This window comes from Notothenia rossii (assembly GCF_949606895.1).
Source record: "Notothenia rossii genome assembly, chromosome: 7".
In the NCBI taxonomy this organism is placed as follows: domain Eukaryota; kingdom Metazoa; phylum Chordata; class Actinopteri; order Perciformes; family Nototheniidae; genus Notothenia; species Notothenia rossii.
Window position 1 is genome coordinate 6,802,056 of NC_136905.1, and position 20,870 is coordinate 6,822,925.

Consider the following 20,870-nt stretch of genomic DNA (forward strand, 5'->3'; position numbering starts at 1 on the left):
TGATGAGCTAATTATTTCGTACACTATTACGGAGCCCCCTAGGGAGGAGAAAAAAAATAAAATAATGTTTAATACTTTTGCGAAATTTCGCAAAACTTTTCATTTAGTTCAATGTACTTCCTGGTCAGTTCGGCTGCTACGGCAACACAGAAACCACAACAATGGAGGGGTTCATCGATTTGACTTTGAGCGTGGCCTTAAATATAAAGATATAACATCAGTGCTTGGCAATAGGCACGGGTTTCACACATAGGCTGTATATATAAAGGGTTTTTTCATAAAATGTTTATAAAATGATTGTTTTCCCTGTTTTAAAATATCTACTAAAGTTAGTTTTAGTTTGAAAGTATTAGGACACTATTTTCCCTTCCTGCCGCTGTAGTGCAGTAGAAGTATAAAGCAGATTATATTGGGAATACTAATTATAGTATCTTTAAAATGTACTTAAATGTAATAACCTACATTCCACCTACATGAGTTGTTTTAATTCATTATTATCAAAGTTACTTTACATAATATTAAACCGATATTATTGGTAATACATTGGTGTGTATTGAGTGATCTTTAGCATACTTCCTGGCATTAACTTGGATGACTCCTATAATCAAATCCACAAGAAAAGGGAACTGAAATACATGTGCATGGGAGTAAACCCAATAAGATTGGTTGGTGTTGAATATGATCTGATTTCTGATGATTGGTTGGATAAGGTTTGGCCAGGTTGCATATAAAGAGTAACATAATCTCTTTGTTTGGGGCTTGGAGACTTTTCTTTCTGTTCTATTGAACCAACAGACTGTCGGGGTCTCCAGGTAACACTTTTTATTTTGTCTTTGTCTCAAAGCCTGAGCATGGATTATAAAATATGTTACATAGCGTGTAAATAGGAACCCTCTGCAGCGTAAGGATCCTCATTTGCATTTGTCCTACTTTGGACTGCAACTGAAGCGCAACAAAATCCCTATGGATAAATAAAGATCTTATCTTAATGTTGAACTCTAACTCATTGAACTTTACCGTGACAGTCACTGATCCTGCCTTTCTAACAGTAAGACAAATTTAAAATATGGTCATTTGTTAAATGATATTCTGTTAACGATATCCTCTTGCTCTACCAGAAAGATGAAACTCTGTGTTGTCCTTCTGCTGCTGCTCCTGGAGACGTGCTCAGTCTCCACTTATCGTAAGTATGATCCGAGAGGGTCAAGATTCAAATTGAATTATCTGGAGGTTTTTGCTCCAAAATCCCTGCAGTTGTTGCAAAAGCTTAATAAGATAAAGATAAAAAAGTTTCATTAGCAAGTTAAATATTAACTAAAGCTTTAGGACAATTTTATGATGATGTTTAAAAAGAAATAAACTCAGTTGGATTCTAAATAAGAAGATTGTAATCTGCTCACATTAAATATATACACTTTATGTTTTGCAGCCTTAATAACTACTCTGATTTCTCCAAATGTCGTTTTGTACTCGAACTGAATCAGCACACCACTTCCTCTTTTTGCTGACTTCTCTGCAAAAACTTCCTGCAGGATTTTTGTATTGCGTAGAAAGTTTTTAGGCCGATTCGTATCGATTATACTGTTGCTCAAGGCATTGCAATGTAAGCAAACATGTGCAAATGACTGAATAGACACTAAACACATATAAACTATTTAGCAACACCACTGCAAATGCACACAGTACAACCAAACTCACATTACACAAAGACAAAGACATAAATGCACTATTTGGAAAATAACATAATAATAATGTTCAGTATTCAAACACAGGTCATATATCAAGCTAATAAGCAATAATTAACTCCATGACCGATGAACTCTCCCAACAACTTGCAGCCTTTCTATGACTGGAATGTTTCTGATATGCTGTTTTCTTTGGAGTGTCGTGAGTCCTCAGGACCATCTCAAAGTTATCTATTGAAACACTGACATACCTCTGTCTTCTCTCTAGAAAACGTGGCGTTGCGTGGAAAAGCGACCCAGTCAACCAGTTATGAGCACGTATTTGGATTTGCCAGCAGCGCTATTGATGGAAACCGTGACAATAAGTTCTATTCTGGATCGTGCAGCCACACTGATAAAGAAAGCAACCCCTGGTGGAGAGTGGACCTGCTGGAGCCCTACGTCGTCACCTCCGTCATCATCTCCAACAGACTAGACTGCTGTTCAGGAAGGCTTGACGGGGCACAGGTCCACATCGGCAACTCTTTAGACAACAATGGTGCATCAAACCCAGTGTAAGACATTTCCTGCACACATTTGATTCATTTGTTTTGTGTAACTGTCTGAGCATTTTGTTTATTTTCTCCTCTCCCCTGTTAACTGCTCACCACCAGTAGACAGAGGTGTATTAAGATGCTTTACTCGAGTACAAGTACAGATACCCGAGTTTCTAAATATTTCATTATAGGAAAAGTCCTGCATTCAAAATGTTTCTTAAGGAAAAGTACAAAAGTATTATCAGCAAAATGTACTTAATGATTAAATGTACATATGTATGTGACATTTCTAGATATATTCATGCTTTAAGAAGCATTTTACAAGTTGAATTGTATTTATATGATTTGACTGTTTTGTGACTTAAAGAGTTTGTCCCCTAGTTTAATTGTTAGAGATACATTTAGTTAAAAGTAGCTAAAGCTGTTTAATGAATGAACTGGAATAAAATGACATTATTTCCGTATTTAAACGTAGAGGAATAGGAGGAGAAAGTAGAATTAAATGGAAATACTCAAGTTAAGTACAAGTACCTCTGAACTGTAAATGTACTACCCACCTCTGCCAGTAGATTCTCATAGAAACTGTTCCTAAATGTTTCAACCATGTCATTTTACTTATTTGCATTGCTTATCAGAAATATAGGCAATGCTGAAGTGCGTTAAACTTGCATCGTCTTTAATATCTCACAGTGGGTGCCCCCCTGATTGCAAAAAGGAGTCAGATTGTATAGAAGTCTATGATGAAATCACCAGTTACCTTTTATCTAACTGCTGAAGCCTTAGGGGTATAACATGTCATTCATGTTCTTCTTTCTTTCTCACTTTTGTTCTCTTTCTTTTAGAGCTGGTACAATTTCTACAGTAGAGGGATTGTACACTCTGACTTTCACTGATCGTGTGGAGGGACGCTATGTGACTGTGCGTATACCGGGTGAAGGAAAGATCCTTGCCCTCTGTGAGGTGGAAGTCTACGGGTACCATGCCCCAACTGGTGAGGGTTTGGGATCTAACATAAATAATGTATGATTTCCATCCAAACAAGGAACTGTCATATCAGCCAAGTGGCTGAAAAGTGAACTCAATGCAGAAGTGCCTTAAACCTGCATTCTTTCTAAAGGTCTGATTGTGTAGAAGTCTATGAACATTTTTCCTGCAACTCACTTGATTTATTACCGCTGGAAAGAGTGTAACTATTAGTTTATGATCTCAATTGTTTGTTTCAAGTCTTCTTCAATCCAGCATGATGTTCAAGTTGTAAAATATGGTCCCATTGATAGGAAAAAGAGAAAGGATGTACCAGCCTCTCATGTCACTTATGATTACTAAAACAGCTCTTATTTTATTTAAAGTTTAATTTGCCAAAACTGACATTTAGCTAAACTTAGTGCAGTTGTAGTTATATATAACTGTAACTATAGACTCAATATATTATAGATTACAGTATAATATTACTTTAATTCCTCTTTTCCAATAATAAATAATATATGGTAGTTATTTTTTTATATATGGTGGGGTTATCCCTTTTATGTCCTTCATCCTGACGGTAAATTAAATCCAATCTTTTGAGAGTCATGGTGAAACAGAATAATAAAAAACAATCTGCATCAGGAGTCATACATGTTATTGATTTAACCTAAATCTTTGTTTTGTTTTTTTGTTGCAGAAGAGAACCTGGCCATTCAAGGAAAAGCCGCACAGTCATCAGTGTTTGAGAATGGCGATCCACATAAGGCCATTGATGGGAATCGGCACTCCAACTGGGGTCAGGGTTCCTGCACTCACACAAAAAATGATTTGATCCCCTGGTGGAGGCTGGCTCTGCCCAAAACACACAAAGTGTTTTCTGTAAAGATAACCAACCGAGATGAAGTCCCCGAACGACTCAATGGAGCCGAAATCCGCATTGGAGATTCTCTTGTAAACAATGGTGCTGACAATCCCAGGTAACTTAAAGCCTGTCCTATTACAATACTAATATTAAAAAGTCACTAAATTGGTATTTTGTTGGAACACGTTTGAGGAACAATTATTCAGTTTTTCTCTCTCAAGTTTACCTGGTGATACATTTTGGATTAAAAATCCTTACATTGCCAAGAAATAGGATTGGAGCGGGAATACCCTTCATGTATGAATGATTCCTGCAATGTGTTCTGATCTGATCACAGAAATGGACAAATACCAAGGTCGCCAAATTAAAGGCCTGATCAAGGGTTGTCCATTGTGATTCTGTGACATGATTTGAAAAAATGTATTTAAACATTACTGAAATATAAATATTGTTCATTATTGAGCCCTAATTTAGTTTGGCGTGGGAAGCGCTTCGGTTTGTTAGCCGCAAAGCTAAAGAGGTGTCGACTTACTGTTGGTAGAAGTACATAAACAAAAAAATCACAGAAAAACAAACAACTAAAACTCATGGGAAAACTCAAGACCCAGTCGGCTGAGGAGGTCGACGAGATCAAAAAGTCACTCGACTTTCTAGCCGGAGAAATCTCTGCTGTCAGGCTACAACAGAAGGGCATCTTGGACCTGGTTGAGGAGGTGAAAATAGTACGGATTCAGAACGCGGAAAAAGACAAGCGACTGGAATACCTCGAAAACAGGGTGGAGGACTTGGAGCAGTACACCCGGAGAAACAACGTGATCATCACTGGGCTCAAAGTAAAGCCCTGATCGTATGCCCGGGCTGTGGGCGCTGACGCCGGGGGGGAGCCCGGGGAACTGGATGCTAGCTCCACGGAGCAACATGTGGCTGCTTTCCGACAGTCCAAGGGGATACAACTGGATTGCAATAACATCGAGGCATGTCACCCGCTACCCAGGCGGAAGGACAGCGACAATCCGGCTATCATGCTGAAGTTTGTGAACAGAAAACACAAGACCAGTCTGCTAAAACAGGGAAGAAAGCTGAAAGGATCAGATGTCTCTATGAATGATAATTTAACTAAGCGCAACGCTGACATAGCCAGAAAAGCGCGCTACCTAAAGAAACAGAGAAAAATTCAAAACACTTGGACTTCAAACAGTAAAATATATATTAAACTAAATGGAACACCAGAGGAAGCAAAAGTGCTGGTCATCAGGAACGTCATGGATTTGGACAGGTATCAGTGATCATCATCATACGCCGGACTGTGAGGTAACACACACACAAAGCCATGGCGCACACTGACGACACCTGCTCATATACATCTGAAGTCAATAGTGACATAACTCAGAGGATAAAGGATAATGATCAATTGGAACTAAAAACATTCGAGTACACTGAACACAAGTTACATGACTTGGAACATGAAACTGATCCGGACAATAACTTTTTCGTCGACAACAACATCTGCGACTACTACACTGATGAACAATACAACCAGAACATCGAATCAAATGGCAAATTATCAATCATCCATTTTAATAGCAGAAGCCTGTATGCAAACTTTAACAACATCAGAGAATATTTACATACATTTACTAATCTATTCAACATAATTGCTATTTCTGAAACATGGATCAACAACGAAAAGGACATAGACTTTGAGCTGGATGGATATGAGCTCAGATACAAAAATAGATCAAATAAGGGAGGAGGAGGAGTTGCCATCTATGTGGATACAACTCTGCACGTTAGTGTGGTGGACAGTATGACAACTGTGGTTGACAACCTATTAGAAAGTATAACAATTGAAATCTACAAGGAAAAAAATAAAAATGTAATAATTAGCTGTATATATAGGACGCCAGGGTCAAGCATTGACACTTTCACAGACTGCATGTTTGCTAAAATAAATAACAAAGCTATCTTAATATGTGGAGATTTTAATATTAACCTGCTTAATCCTAACAAGCACAAAACTACTGATGAATGTATCAATACAATGTATTGTATTGAGCCTATTTCCGAAAATAACTAGACCCAGTAGAGTGACATCCCATTGTGCCACCCTAATTTATAATATATTTAACAATGACATTGAAAACCAAACAGTAAGTGGCTTATTAATCCATGATATCAGTGATCACTTGCCAGTGTTCACAGTCTATGATAGCAACTACAGGAAAAATAAGCCAGACAAAGAAAAAGGATACAGACTGATGCGATCAGAGGAATCCATCAACGCACTGAAAAATGAATCGCTGGAACAGAATTGGGACACACTACCAAGAAAGAGACATTGATACTGCTTATGAAACCTTTCTAAGGATATTTAGGTCATTATATGACAAAAACTGCCCAATTAAAGAATAGAGCAGAGGGGACGACAAAGGGATTACAAAATGCATCCAAAAAGAAAAACACTCTATAGGGACTTCATTAAACAAAGAACTCAAAGTGCAGAGGATAAATATAAAAAATATAAAAATAAGTTGACTTATATTATTATATATTATAATATTATAAGAACAAGCAAGAAAGACTATTATAAGGAATTAATAGATCAAAACAAAAGCAATATTAAAGTAATATATGGGATATACTTAACAGTATTGTAAGAAATAAGTCTAAACAGAAAGGATATCCTGATTATTTTACTGATAACTATAACGAAAAGTATAACGTAAATAAAGTAGGTAACAACTTCAATCAATTCTTTGTGAATGTTGGACCCGATTTGGCGTGAAAAATCCCTGATCCAGGGACAACTGGGGAACATCAAGACAATGTTTTTGAGAGAAATCCCTGCTCAATGTTCATTAAACCAGTTGATGAAAGACAGATATTAAATATTGTTCAAAAATGTAAAAATAAAAAGTCTACTGATTATAATGACATTGATATGACATTAGTAAAAATGGTCATTGGGGGGATTTCTAAACCATTAACGTACATCTGTAACCTGTCATTCCAAACTGGTACTTGTCCAAACAAAATTAAAAAAAGCCAAAGTCATACCTGTATACAAAACTGGGAACAAGCATCACTTCACGAACTACAGACCTATCTCTTTACTTCCCCGATTCTCAAATATACTAGAAAAAGTATTTAACAACAGACTGGACGCATTCATAGAAAAGCAAAAATTAATCACGGACAGTCAATAAAGATTCAGATCAAACGGATCAACAACACTGGCAATTATGGAATCAATTGAGGATATCACAGATGCCCTTGAACAAAACAAATATGCAGTAGGGATTTAAAAAAAAAGCTTTTGATACAATCAACCATGACATCCTAGTATATAAATTAGAAAGGTATGGTATCAGGGCTATAGTTTTAGACTGGATTCAAAGCTATTTAAGTAATAGACAGCAGTATGTAAAGATGGGAAATGACTGTTCTTCATGTTTGGATATTGCTTGTGGTGTCCCCCAGGGGTCAGTGTTGGGTCCTAAATTGTTTATACTGTACATCAATGACATCTGTAGAGTATCCAATGTACTGAGGCTAGTTTTGTTTGCTGATGATACAAATATATTCTGTTCTGGGGAGAATGTAGAACAGCTAGTGGAGAACATAGAAAATGAAATGCACAAATTAAAAACATAGTTTGACAAAAATAAACTATCATTAAACTTGAGTAAAACAAAGTTAATGCTGTTTGGTAAACATAGAACAAAAACACAAATGCAAATAAAAATAGATGGGGTTGAAATTGAAAGAGTCCATGAAATACAATTTTCATGGGGTAATAATAGATGAGACAATAAGTTGGAAATTACACATAAAACATGTACAATCAAAGCTGTCAAGAAGTATTTCCATACTAAACAAAGTAAAACAAGTTCTTGATCAGAAATCACTTCGCATTCTCTACTGTTCACTAGTCTTACCATATCGGACTTACTGTGCTGAAATCTGGGGCAATAACTACAAAAGTTCTATAAATGCAGTATCTATTCTACAAAAAAAAGCCATACGAATCATTCACAATGTGAAATACCTTGATCACACTAACAAATTATTCCTGCATTCAAAATTGTTAAAATTCACAGACCTGGTAGAATTCCAAACGGCACAAATCATGTTTAAGGCTAATCATAACGTTTTACCAGGAAAAATCCAAAAAGTATTCACTCAACGAGTGGGGTGATATAGTTCAAGGAGACAATTTCAATTCGAAATTCATAGGGTCCGTACAACCAGAAGAACTTTTTGTATCTCAGCCTGTGGAGTGAGACTATGGAACAGTGTGAATGTGGAGCTAAAGCGATGTTCAGACATTAACCAGTTCAAGAGGAAATACAGAGAAATTATTTTCTCGAGATACAGGAATGGGGAAGGTGTTTGACTATGTGCATGTGTATATGTGTGAGAATGTAGGTGTGTATATGTATGTGTGCATATATGTATATCAGTGTATGTATGTGTATTTACATGTGTATACTGTATGTATATATGTCAATCAACAGATAAAGCTGATTAATAATACTAATAATATCAATAATAATGCATACAAATGATAATTATTGCAGATTACAAATTATAAATAAATCATTTAGGGACAAGGGGGTGGGATTAAATAAGTTATACTTCTTCTCACTCCTTTTCGAACATTAGATGTGGCACTGTTTATGTTGATAATGCTGTTGTTGTTGTTGTTGTAAATGTCATTTTTTGTTTTGTCATTTCTATGTTTTGATTTGTTTTACATGACTATGCACTGCAACATTTGTTTTGTTTTTGTCATTTTACTTGTTCGAAATAAAATCAATTAATCAATAATTAAAATATCTGCAACCAACATTCTAACAAAGTAAAGCGTAGAAACCTGATGACGCTTTGAGTGCATGTTGAACTTAAAATGAAAAGCCTGTTACTTCAATAAACCCTTCCTGAGGTTAATGTAGTGATTTCTGCTTCTTCTACAGGTTTGCTTTAATCACCAGCATCCCGGCAGGTCAAACTGCTGTGTTCGAGGTTGCCGACGGGATGGATGGCCGCTATGTTTACATAGGTGTCCCTGGAAGAAACGAGTACCAGACCCTCTGTGAGGTGGAGGTGTATGGCTCTGCACTGGATTAGCATTCAATGTAATGGATTTGCAAAGACGCTGTAATGTGTACACAAAGCATCAAAAATAAAATGTGCATCTTAAATGTCATTGTTTGCTTGACGTCAAGATTTACTGGTGGAGAATTGCAACAAAAGTCTGCCTTGACTTTTGCTTTTCCTGTGTAAAAGCAAAAGTCAAGGCAGACTTTTGCTGCAATCTCCACCTTTTGGGAATTTAAGACCAGTGAAAGCAGGTTCTGAAGGCAAGTGTTTTATTTTTTTAAATACAGACAAAATAGACAAATATTATAAAAGACATCTGAAAGCTTTCTTACCCAAAGTTAGATCAGAAGATCAATCCCCATCATGTCTGTAAGAGGGGTATCTTGAACAGTTGTCTGACCGCTAGCTGTCTATCCCATAGCTGGGAGAGGGATACCTAAGTGTCCTAAGAGATTAGTAAATCTCGGGAAGAAAGCAATAAAACCTATTTCATTCAATATTGAATGGTCATTAATGTGCCAAGAAGAAGGAACCAACGACTGCTACCATTTACATGAAATCTACTGCTACAAATAGGTTGAGTTGACTTTTACAAAACCTACTAACTGATGCAAAGGGGAACTTTACCAACGTTTTGGGAATCCTCAATGTCCCAGATCTCTGGCATGCTGCACCCGGGCCTGAGCGAAGAGAAAGGAAGAAGAAGTTCATGAGAATTACACATTAATTGTCCTGAAATTCAAGTCAATTTAGATATTTTAAATGATTAGATATAATATATATGCATAACCATGTCTTAAAATGCACACATGAGTGGTTACCATCAAATACAGAACACAGGGTGCCATGATTTAACCATACAGAAACAGTCTTTCCAGCACCAGTTAAAGAGGCCCTATTATGCTTGTGGGGCAGTGTTTCTCAAACTTTTTCAAACCAATAAAAAAACACTCGCGGACCACCTAACTCCGCAAATATCCCAAAACACATCGTTTTTCTAGAGCAGATTACAAATCGCCTGAAAATGGTACAAACAGGTGACGAAGGTGTTGCGCTGGGCTATATCATGCAATCGAAAGTGAAACTTAAGCTCGCTCCATTGCGGAGATATTCCCGCGAGAGTGCGGAAAACTTAAATGAATTTATTTAAAATGTGAAATGTTACCAATACACTCACGGACCACTAGGGGGCGCTCACGGACCACCAGTGGTCCGCGGACCACACTTTGAGAAGCACTGTTGTAGGGGGTTCCCCTCTTCTGTAGTGTGATATATAGGTTGTTGTGCCACATTAGAGGAGATAGAACAATTAACCTGAACATTTGCATAATATTTCCTCTTTAGTGCAAAATACAATCCAGAGTTTAATCCCAGATCAAATGCAATGTAAATACTGTTATATTATATTTTACCATATATGTTTTATTATTGTTCTGCTTCGTCATTCTATACCTTACGGGGGTTCTGAATAAATCAGTGATTTTTGCACATTTCGGTGCCTCCTCCTCGCTTCTTTCTTTTCTCCCTTTCCCTCTCTGCGCCACCTTTTTTTTTGCAGGATGGGGTCCATCCTTCCACAATAATTAACCTTGCCGTCAGTTTCAGTCGGTACAGTCCACACTAATTTTAAAGCATGTGACTTCAAATGTCCACTGAAGCTTCTGCTACGCCGATGAGATGATTAAATGATAGAAAATAAAATAATTCACCTCAGTGCTCCACATAGATCTCATGTGACCTTCACGCGTTGTTTTTCACTGTTTAAACTTCAACTGGTGCTCTTTGAATTGCTTCATCATCTCTTCTGCAATGGTTTAATGTTTATTTTTCAAAATTGAGAATTTGCGCCACCTGCTGCTTAACTCGATAAACAAAAATGAAATTAATTTGATTGGCTATTCACTAGAGATACCATTTGAACGTACACCCGTCAGCCAATTAGAAATAAGTATTTTCCATGGCTTACTCAACTCAATAGTTTCACCTGCCTGGATGCTGGCAGACAGACAGACAGACAGACAGACAGACAGACAGACAGACAGACAGACAGACAGACAAAAAAAATGTTGATGTAGAATGCAATATGCAATAATATAAATATGTAGGTTTGCATATGCATATGTGTCTGTGTAACAGGGACAGTTATGTCTCATTTGTATATAATATATTATGTAAATATGTCTATATAATTACACAAAATCTGTGTTTATTCTTGTTTCATCTTGTGTTAATACCTGACGCAGTAGGACTCACATCAGTATGTGGAACTATAATTTTAGCGTGTACCCCTACGTTCCTTATGTATGTGACACTGTTCCCCTTTTTTTCGCGGGGTTCATGCATCGTTCTCCCCTTTTGATACTGATCTCTGTGGGAGAGGTAGGCGGCTCTTCAGCCAGAAGCAATTTCCGTGTTTTAGTGTCGACTTTATGCAATTTAAGTTACTTTTTATTACTTATTTTTGTTGTAGTGTCTCACGGGTGTTCACAATGTATTTCTGTGTTGTTTAATTTGTATAGGGGCACGTTAAAGAGAGTACTGACTGGAGAAATGTTTTCTTTCTGTCGCTGTTTCGTCAGGTATGTTGTGTTACTTTTTACGTTATGCCCCTTTTGATACTGATCTCTGTGGGAGAGGGGCACGTTAAAGAGAGTACTGACTGGAGAAATGTTTTCTTTCTGTCGCTGTTTCGTCAGGAGTGAAAATAAATGTACATCCTGAATGAAGCTACACGTCTGGGTCGTCGTCTTTCTACACAACACAACGCAGAGTCAGACACAGCCGGTTACACTTGGTGCCGTGACGACCCGTTGTATCCGCGACCAGCGCCGTCTGGTCCCCGGGGTAAAGCTGCTGCCCACCGGCGGGAAGAAGGAAAGACTGGAGTGTGTGTTTTTTTTTTCCTCTTTTTTTTTTTTTCCCCCTCTCTTGCTGCGACCGCAGGTGCGTTAAAGGGACAGTGTACATATTCAAATTGAGAGATGCACTGAGTCTGAGAGGACACTTATCACTGAGTATATCTGTCTATCTGTGTTTTATCATTTTATTTTATTTTAGTGTTTTATCTCTTGTGGGTGGCTTTAAACTGTGTTTTGATTGCTTTGTGGGATTTTTTTGTTGTTGTCATTAAGAATATGGATGTTAGTGGGCATGATGTCACATTTGGGTTGGGGAGGGGCCAGCGACTTAAAGGTAGTGAAAGATTTGGGTTCGCTAGTGATTTCAACCCGACATTAACACCTGCTGCAAGCTCCACACCTATTATGCAGCCAGACCGTAAACTTACACAAGTAGTATCTGTTGAAGCTTTTGGGGAAATGATAACAAGTTTGGCTAAACAGATAGGTGAGAACATATCAAGCACCATGCACCAGCCCAGTGCTGCCCAGCCTCAGTCTCCCACCAATCCACACCCGTCCCACCAGGCTGATTTGTCTCAATTGAAGGTTGTGGTGCAGTCAGACACCAAGGCTCCGCCTTACTTCAGGGGTGATCGTGCTGATGTATTTTCTATTCATGAATGGGAGGACATGATGAGATGTTACCTGAATAGAGTGAAATGTGACACTCACGTAGAAAGGTTTGATCTGATTATGTCAAGACTAACAGGTAAAGCCAGGGATGTGGTGAAAGTGTCAATCCGCAGCCGACCTGACTTGAGTGCGACCGACCTGCCCACAGCTGTGTTTGACATATTAAAGGGTAACTTTAGTGAGCTGTCATACTCTAACTTGCCCATGAAAGATTTTTACGGCACTGTTCCACGTGCTGGTGAAAGTGCTATGGACTATTGGATACGCCTTAACAAGTCAATAGATGCTGCGGACGAGTGCCTCCGGAGGCGAGGTAAATGTGTAGATGACCCCAGTGCAGAAGTGGTCTTGATGTTCATTAATCACTGTCCTGACCCCAGTCTCGCCATATCATTCCAACTGAAGGCACCTGAGCGGTGGACCACGGCTGAGGTTCAGGAGCGTCTGGACGCCCATATGAGAAATGTGAGAAAAACAGCAGCGCAGTCTCATAATGTGGTGGGTCTGTCAGTTTATAGTCAGAGCCCTGTGACTGATTCTTTCCGCCCTGTCAATCTGGGGATGTCTCAGGCCTCATTAGCGCACCAACCAGATCCCCCTCCCAACTCTCTACCGGCCACTGCCCTTGCTTACAGTCAGCCTCAGCCAGACCATGCTAGGGTGAGTCCCCAAGTGTCCCCCTTATCCCTGCCTCTCTCTGCTGTCTCTGACCCAGCCCCTACCACCGTCAACCCACCTACTACCGACGCTGGTGTTCAACAGGTAGTTGCAATGTTTGACAGAGTTCTGGCTATGTGCAACGCTTCCCTTACAACCAGTCAAAGGCCAGACTACCATCAGCCAGGTAACCACCAACAAGCCCACCGTCAGAATGGTCAGCCAGGCAACCACCAACAAGTCCACCGTCAGAATGGTCGACCCCGTTACCAGCAGGCATCTGAGTCCTTTCCATGCAAGGTTTGTGGCTCCAGGGACCATTCAACCCATGCACACTGCAGGCTTTACAGATTATGCCTTAACTGCTTCAGTCCTGGTCACATAAGAAATCAGTGCCCACAGGCCTCTCCTTCCTCAGCCATGCCACCTTCTCCCTCCAATGCTGGTTTAAACTAGCCCGCCCGTGCAGTGAGAGGGATAGCATGGGCGGCACTAGTGACACCCTCAGTGAGGAAAATGACTTAAGATCAACATATGTGAACTGCTGTAGTAATCTTCCTGATGACAAAACTGTGATTGCTGTGGGTTCACATAGAGTTGAAGGAGCCAATGACTTGTTTTATACCCCAGTGTTAGTAGGGGGTCAGTCAACTTTAAGGGGGATGCTTGATTCAGGGAGCATGTCATGCACACTCAGCGAAGAGGCAGAGTCCAATCTTAGAGCTGCTGGTGTCCTCCCTTGTCCTCAGCCTGTGCCAGAGAAGGTGGTCCTAGTTGGCTGTGGTGGCCTTATGACACAACCCAGATGTATCTATGACCTGGAGATTGAGGTTTACGGTTCTAAATTCATTGTGCCAACTTTCCTTGTCCCAGGGCAGAGAGACGAACTCATTATTGGTAGCAACGTCATCAGGCCCATATTACAGAGGATGAAGTCTGATGAGAAGTACTGGGAGCTCATCCAGTCCAACACCTCAGACCCCGACTGTGAGCAGTTTCTTCAGTTGCTCAGCTGCATCACTCGTTGGTCTGGTCCTGAACTGCCTGACAAGGTTGGCACGGTCAAGCTACGGCAAGCTATCACTCTAGCACCACAGAAGGAGTATCTGGTGTGGGGAAAGCTACCTGGCAGTGTTCCTGTGTCCCCTGGGAGCACTGTCATTGTGGAGCCCACCTCCTCCCGTTCAGCCCCCAAAGACATTATTGTGGGACGGGTTGTGGCACCCATGTGGGGAGATCGTTGGGTCCCTATGAAGGTCCTTAACCCAACCAAGAGTCCCGTGACACTACGCCGCAATGCTAAAGTGGCCGATGTGTTTACTTGTGTCGCGATGGAAGACCTTCCCCTCTCTCAGGGTGTGAATAGGCCACAGACCAGTCAGGCAGCTGACCCTCCTCCCAACTCAGATGCCAGCTCTACCCACACTCAGCAGCTTAAAGACTGTGGATTGGCAGACATCGACCTCGAAGGCTGTGCGGTGTCAGATGAATGGAAAAAGAGACTCTCTGAACTGTTGCTCACTTACCAGGATGTCTTCTCCAAAGACAAGCTGGACTGTGGGGAAGCGAAAGAGTTCGTCCACCGGATTCATCTCACTGATGATCACCCCTTCAGGCTACCCTATCGCCGTGTCCCTCCAGCACACTATCACAAACTGAGAGAGGTGCTGTCTGAGATGGAGTTGAAAGGCATCATCAGTAAATCAGTCAGTGAGTATGCATCGCCGCTGGTCCTTGTCTGGAAGAAGTCAGGAGAGTTAAGGATCTGCACTGACTTTCGCTGGCTTAATGCCAAGACCGTCAAGGACGCCCACCCGCTGCCTCACCAGGCCGACTGTCTTGCTGCCCTTGGTGGAAACGCCTTTTTCAGCACCATGGATCTCACATCGGGGTTCTACAACATCCCCCTCCATGAGTCTGACAGGAAGTACTCGGCATTCACAACACCCTTAGGCCTGTATGAGTACAACAGACTTCCCCAAGGTCTTTGCAACAGTCCCGCGTCCTTTATGCGGATGATGATGAGTGTGTTTGGTGATTTGAACTTCTCCAGCCTCCTCTGTTATTTGGACGACCTGCTTGTCTTTGCTCCATCCGAGGAGGAAGCCCTGAAACGGCTGGAGACTGTCTTCTCGCGGCTCAGAGCCAACAACCTGAAGCTGTCTCAGAAGAAGTGCTACTTCCTTCGCAGGACTGTGGGGTTTCTGGGTCACGTGATAGACAGCAGTGGCGTCTCAGTCGACCAAGAGAAGGTGAGGGTCATCTCAGCTTTCGGGAAGGAGGATCTCATGAACGACGACGGTTGCACCCCATCTCAGCGGAAGGTCAGGTCTTTCCTCGGGATGGTGCTGTATTATCAACACTTCATTCCTGGCTGTTCTTCCATCGCAAAGCCACTCTACGCCTTAACTGCAGGGCAGAAGAGGAAAGCCAAGGGCTCTTTCGGTCGGAGAAGAGCTGGCACCTTTCGAGAACTGACTCCTCAGGATTGGACCCCTGCCTGTGAGAAGGCATTTGATGATCTGAGACACGCACTCCTCAACAGCGTGGTGCTGGCACACCCAGACTTTGATAGGCCTTTCATCCTCTCCACCGATGCTTCCCTTGATGGTCTGGGTGCTGTACTGTCCCAAATTTCTGCTGGTGAGGAGAAGGCAAGACCCATCGCCTTTGCAAGCAAAACTCTCAGTCGCAGCCAGCTCAATTATCCTGCACACAGACTGGAGTTCTTGGCTCTAAAGTGGGCGGTTTGTGAGAAGTTTAGCCACTGGCTCAAGGGTCACAGATTCACCGTCTGGTCAGATAACAATCCTCTCACATATGTCATGACCAAGCCGAAACTTGACGCCTGTGAGCAGCGGTGGGTTGCTAAGTTGGCTCCGTATTCCTTCGAAATCAAACATATTCCCGGCAGGTTGAACGTGGTGGCGGATGCCCTCAGCAGAGACCCTTTCGTGAAACCTTTGAGGGAACGGTTGCTGCGTGAACCCTACTTGGAGCTACTGGACCAGGTCTGTGACGTCAGTGATGGGTCTGTGCAAGATGCCTTCCGCCTCACCTGCCAACCACAGTCACTGGAGGGTCCATCTCACTCTGACGCCATTGAAGGTTCAATGTCTGAGGATGAGGTCTCTTCTCTTCTTTCCTCCTTGGACGAGTGGGACTCTGCTCCTAGGCAGCGTGCAGCCTCCCTGGTTGATCACCTCACCACCTTTGAACCACCTGGCCAGGACACGTTGCATTCCCTATCTCTTTCTGAGCTGCAGTCACACCAGCAACAGGACCCAGTAATTTCCAGGGTCGCTCTCTATGTCGACAGGAAGCGCAGGCCTTCCAGACGGGAACGCTACAATGAGAGTCAGCCGACTCTGAGAGTCTTGAAGCAGTGGGATAAACTGACTCTTCTGAATGGCGTCCTCTACAGGGTCACGAAAGATCCCTTGACTAGACAGAAGAGGTCCCAGTTCGTGGTGCCGGAGTCGCTAAAGGCAGATGCATTATCTGGTGTTCACGACCATGCTGGCCATCAAGGTCAGCCCCGCACACTGTCTCTGGCCCGCCAGCGTTTCTTCTGGTACGACATGGAGAAGGATGTCCGCAATCATGTGAAGCACTGCCACAGATGTGTTCTCAGCAAGACTCCTGAACCTTCCGCAAGAGCCCCACTGGAGAGCATTAAGACCTCTGCCCCTCTGGAGCTTGTGTGCATCGACTTCTGGTCAGCTGAAGACCGTCACAACAAGTCTGTGGATGTTCTTGTGATCACCGATCACTATACAAAGTTGGCACATGCTTTCCCCTGCCAGGATCAGACAGCTAAGAGAGTAGCCAAGAAGCTGTGGGACAACTTTTTCTGTGTTTATGGCTTCCCTCAGCGCCTTCATTCTGACCAGGGAGCAAACTTTGAAAGTGAGCTGATTGCTGAGCTCTTGCAGTTGTCAGGGGTTGACAAGTCCCACACCACACCTTACCACCCTATGGGGAACGGCGGCACAGAGAGGTTCAACCGCACCCTGGGCAACATGTTGAGGTCTCTACCACTTCGCTCCAAACAGAAGTGGCCGCAGATAATACAGACAATGACTTTCGTGTACAATTGCACTGTCCATGAGACCACTGGGTTCGCGCCCTTCTATTTGATGTTCGGGAGAATCCCAAGGCTGCCAGTGGACCTTCTGTTCAGGAATGTACTTCATGATGTGACTGTGTGTGACTACAATGCCTACGTGAAATCCCTCTTGGAAGACCTGCACTGTGCCATGGCACTGGCCCAGAAAAACTGCACAGCGGAGCAGAGACATCAGAGTGACCAGTATAACAAACGGGTCAGGGGCCAACCTCTGTCTGTCGGTGACCAGGTGCTGCTGGCGAACAAAGGCGCCAAGGGAAAATGCAAGCTTTCTGACAAGTGGATGCCTGTTGTGCACACTGTGGTGGCCTCAAAACCAGCCCTCCATATCTACCGGATCAGGGATCCAGAGGGACATGAGCGTGTTGTTCACCGAAACCTGCTGCTGCAAGTCAACTTCCTTCCGCTGGAGGAGGCCTCGGATGGTGAAGATGATGCTCCTGTGCCCGCACCTACCCCTAGCATGACCGATACCGCTCCGGCATCTGATTGGCATGGGACAGAGGTGTCCGAGTTAGACACAGCAGCTGCAACAGCTGGGCCATCCCTAGCTGGTTCCCTCTCGGATGTTGACGGGGAGGATGGCCGCACCGCCTCATGGGTCCTTGAGCAGTCCCCTTTTGATGACTCTGTTCATCCAGACCACCCACCACCTCCTTCTGTGTTGGTCACCCCCGTTTCTAGTGACCCTGCAACTGCTGTAGAGACCCCAATGGCTTTCCCAGCTCCTCTGCCACAACGGCCCCCTGCCAATAAGCGTCAAGCATCACATGTAGATGGCCAGGTTACCTCACGATTCGGCAGAGTCATTAGACCTGTGCGCCGCTTCATTGAGTCCATGGCACAACTTGAGTCCCTTCTTGAGGGTTGAGATAAGGCCGCGTGCTGTTATTAATGTGTGAAATGTGGCGTGTTAGCCATTATTTGTGCTCTGGTGATATACTGCTGTATTGAGCCTTTTTTTATTTTTCGCTCATCCACATCGTTTGGCCAGGGTGTGGGGTGTAAACTGCACCTCACCTTGTCTGTAGAGTACTGTGGGTTCTTGCTGGGCCCAAGCGAGTCCCTCATTCTCTTATCCTTTAGGTAGGAAGCTCTTATTGCTGTTTCATATGGTTTTGTTGCTTGTTGTAATGGCCAGTGTGTTTATATGTGGATTGTTTTGCGACCCAGAATTTTGCATAATTCTAGCGGGGTGAGTGTAACAGGGACAGTTATGTCTCATTTGTATATAATATATTATGTAAATATGTCTATATAATTACACAAAATCTGTGTTTATTCTTGTTTCATCTTGTGTTAATACCTGACGCAGTAGGACTCACATCAGTATGTGGAACTATAATTTTAGCGTGTACCCCTACGTTCCTTATGTATGTGACACTGTTCCCCTTTTTTTCGCGGGGTTCATGCATCGTTCTCCCCTTTTGATACTGATCTCTGTGGGAGAGGTAGGCGGCTCTTCAGCCAGAAGCAATTTCCGTGTTTTAGTGTCGACTTTATGCAATTTAAGTTACTTTTTATTACTTATTTTTGTTGTAGTGTCTCACGGGTGTTCACAATGTATTTCTGTGTTGTTTAATTTGTATAGGGGCACGTTAAAGAGAGTACTGACTGGAGAAATGTTTTCTTTCTGTCGCTGTTTCGTCAGGTATGTTGTGTTACTTTTTACGTTATGCCCCTTTTGATACTGATCTCTGTGGGAGAGGGGCACGTTAAAGAGAGTACTGACTGGAGAAATGTTTTCTTTCTGTCGCTGTTTCGTCAGGAGTGAAAATAAATGTACATCCTGAATGAAGCTACACGTCTGGGTCGTCGTCTTTCTACACAACACAACGCAGAGTCAGACACAGCCGGTTACATCTGTAAATATTTGGGTACCACTTTACAATAAGACTACCCTTATAAAGGATTAATAAATGGTTTATAATTAGGTTATGAATTAGGTTGTAAACACTTTATTAATCATTAAGAACCAGTTATTATCCAGGTCTAACAGTTTTCATACATCAGCACAGGCAGTGGCGCAAAAAGTGGGTATGCACTATATGCGACGCATAGGGGCGCCACACCAGTGGGGGCGCCCAACAAGCGATGGTAAAAAATTTTTTTTAAATTAAATAAAAATAAAATGGTATTTTCTTTATGTTTCTAAATAGTTTCTGCATTTCCTTAAGGTTTTAAAACATTTTAGAGGAGTAATATGCTAGAGAAGGGCGCCCTATCTCATAAGATTCCATCATAGAATTTTGACATAGAGGAGGGAGCACGAGCAGGGACGCCGTGAACACTGAGGAGCAGGCGCTCGTTGTGAGTTAACGTCAAAAAGAAATCATGGATAAACCAAAAAAGCGGTCGGGGGCAGAAAATAGAAAAAGAAAGAGGGAAAAGGAGACGGCGTGTCAAGGGATGCGACAACAGCTAAATAAGTGGATGTTGAAAGGCAACAGGTAGGAATAGGATGATTTAAAGTGTGACGTCTGTCTGTGCTTGGAAATATTGACTGGCTAGCGTATGCTAACACTGGGCATGTAGCAGCCAAAGGTGGGTGGGTTTATGGCTAGCTTAGAATATGCAAACCAATGTTGCTGCGCCAGCGCTGACATGGAAAGTATGAGGTAGCATGTACAATAAATGACAAGAATCTGGAAAACATAACTAATGCAATAACTCTGGTTTATCATGGAATCATGCACACATTTGCTACCAAATAAGAGGCTTGCAAATGTCAGTTCATGTTAACAGACTGTTCTCAGATTGGCTAGTGTTTGCTAACACTAGCAGCTGAAGTGTGGTTTACGGCTAGCTTTAATGCAAACCGATGTTTCTGATAGCTACATTTAGATTTTGGTTAAACCCCATGCATGTCACGTCCAAATTGTATTAAGGTAAAATAACAACTGGTAAATATAAGGTAGCATGCACAATAAATGTCAAGAAGCTGGAAAACATAGCTAACCATGGAATCATTTAAATATGTTGTGCTGCCATTAGCTGTCTATGTTAGCTGTGCTGTCAGACATACAGGCTATACATCTGTTTGGTGACACAGAAGCTGTTATTACAGGGTCACATCTCTTTACAGGTCTGTGCTAAGTAGCTCTCCGTATTTGTTCTTTTAAAATTCAAAATGTGAATGTACTTTCAACAGCAGCACAACCTTACACGGCATAATAGTGTTTTTTATTTGTTCTTTTAAAATCCAAAATGTGAATGTACTTTCAACAGCAGCACAACCTTACACGGCATAATAGTGTTGTTTTTTTTATTATTAAGTTGCCTTATCACTGGGCTGATATAATAATTTAATTTAGACAGCTGCTTTAACAGTGAATTCATTTTATTCAGGTGTGAGGATGGTGGCTCAGGAAAGACAGGGGAAGGCAACAGGTAGGTCTA

At 42.0% G+C, this 20,870-nt stretch overlaps 1 protein-coding gene across 1 annotated transcript; it reads left to right on the plus strand.

Moving 5' to 3' along the window:
- Positions 1-695: 695 nt before the first annotated feature.
- On the plus strand, positions 696-9,258 carry LOC307046639 (uncharacterized protein). The gene is made up of 6 exons (XM_079693103.1): positions 696-812; positions 1,119-1,183; positions 1,954-2,239; positions 3,064-3,212; positions 3,885-4,164; positions 9,026-9,258. The coding sequence occupies exons 2-6, from the start codon at positions 1,123-1,125 to the stop codon at positions 9,177-9,179; spliced, it is 930 nt and encodes a 309-aa protein (XP_079549229.1). The 5' UTR covers positions 696-812; positions 1,119-1,122; the 3' UTR covers positions 9,180-9,258.
- Positions 9,259-20,870: the final 11,612 nt, after the last annotated feature.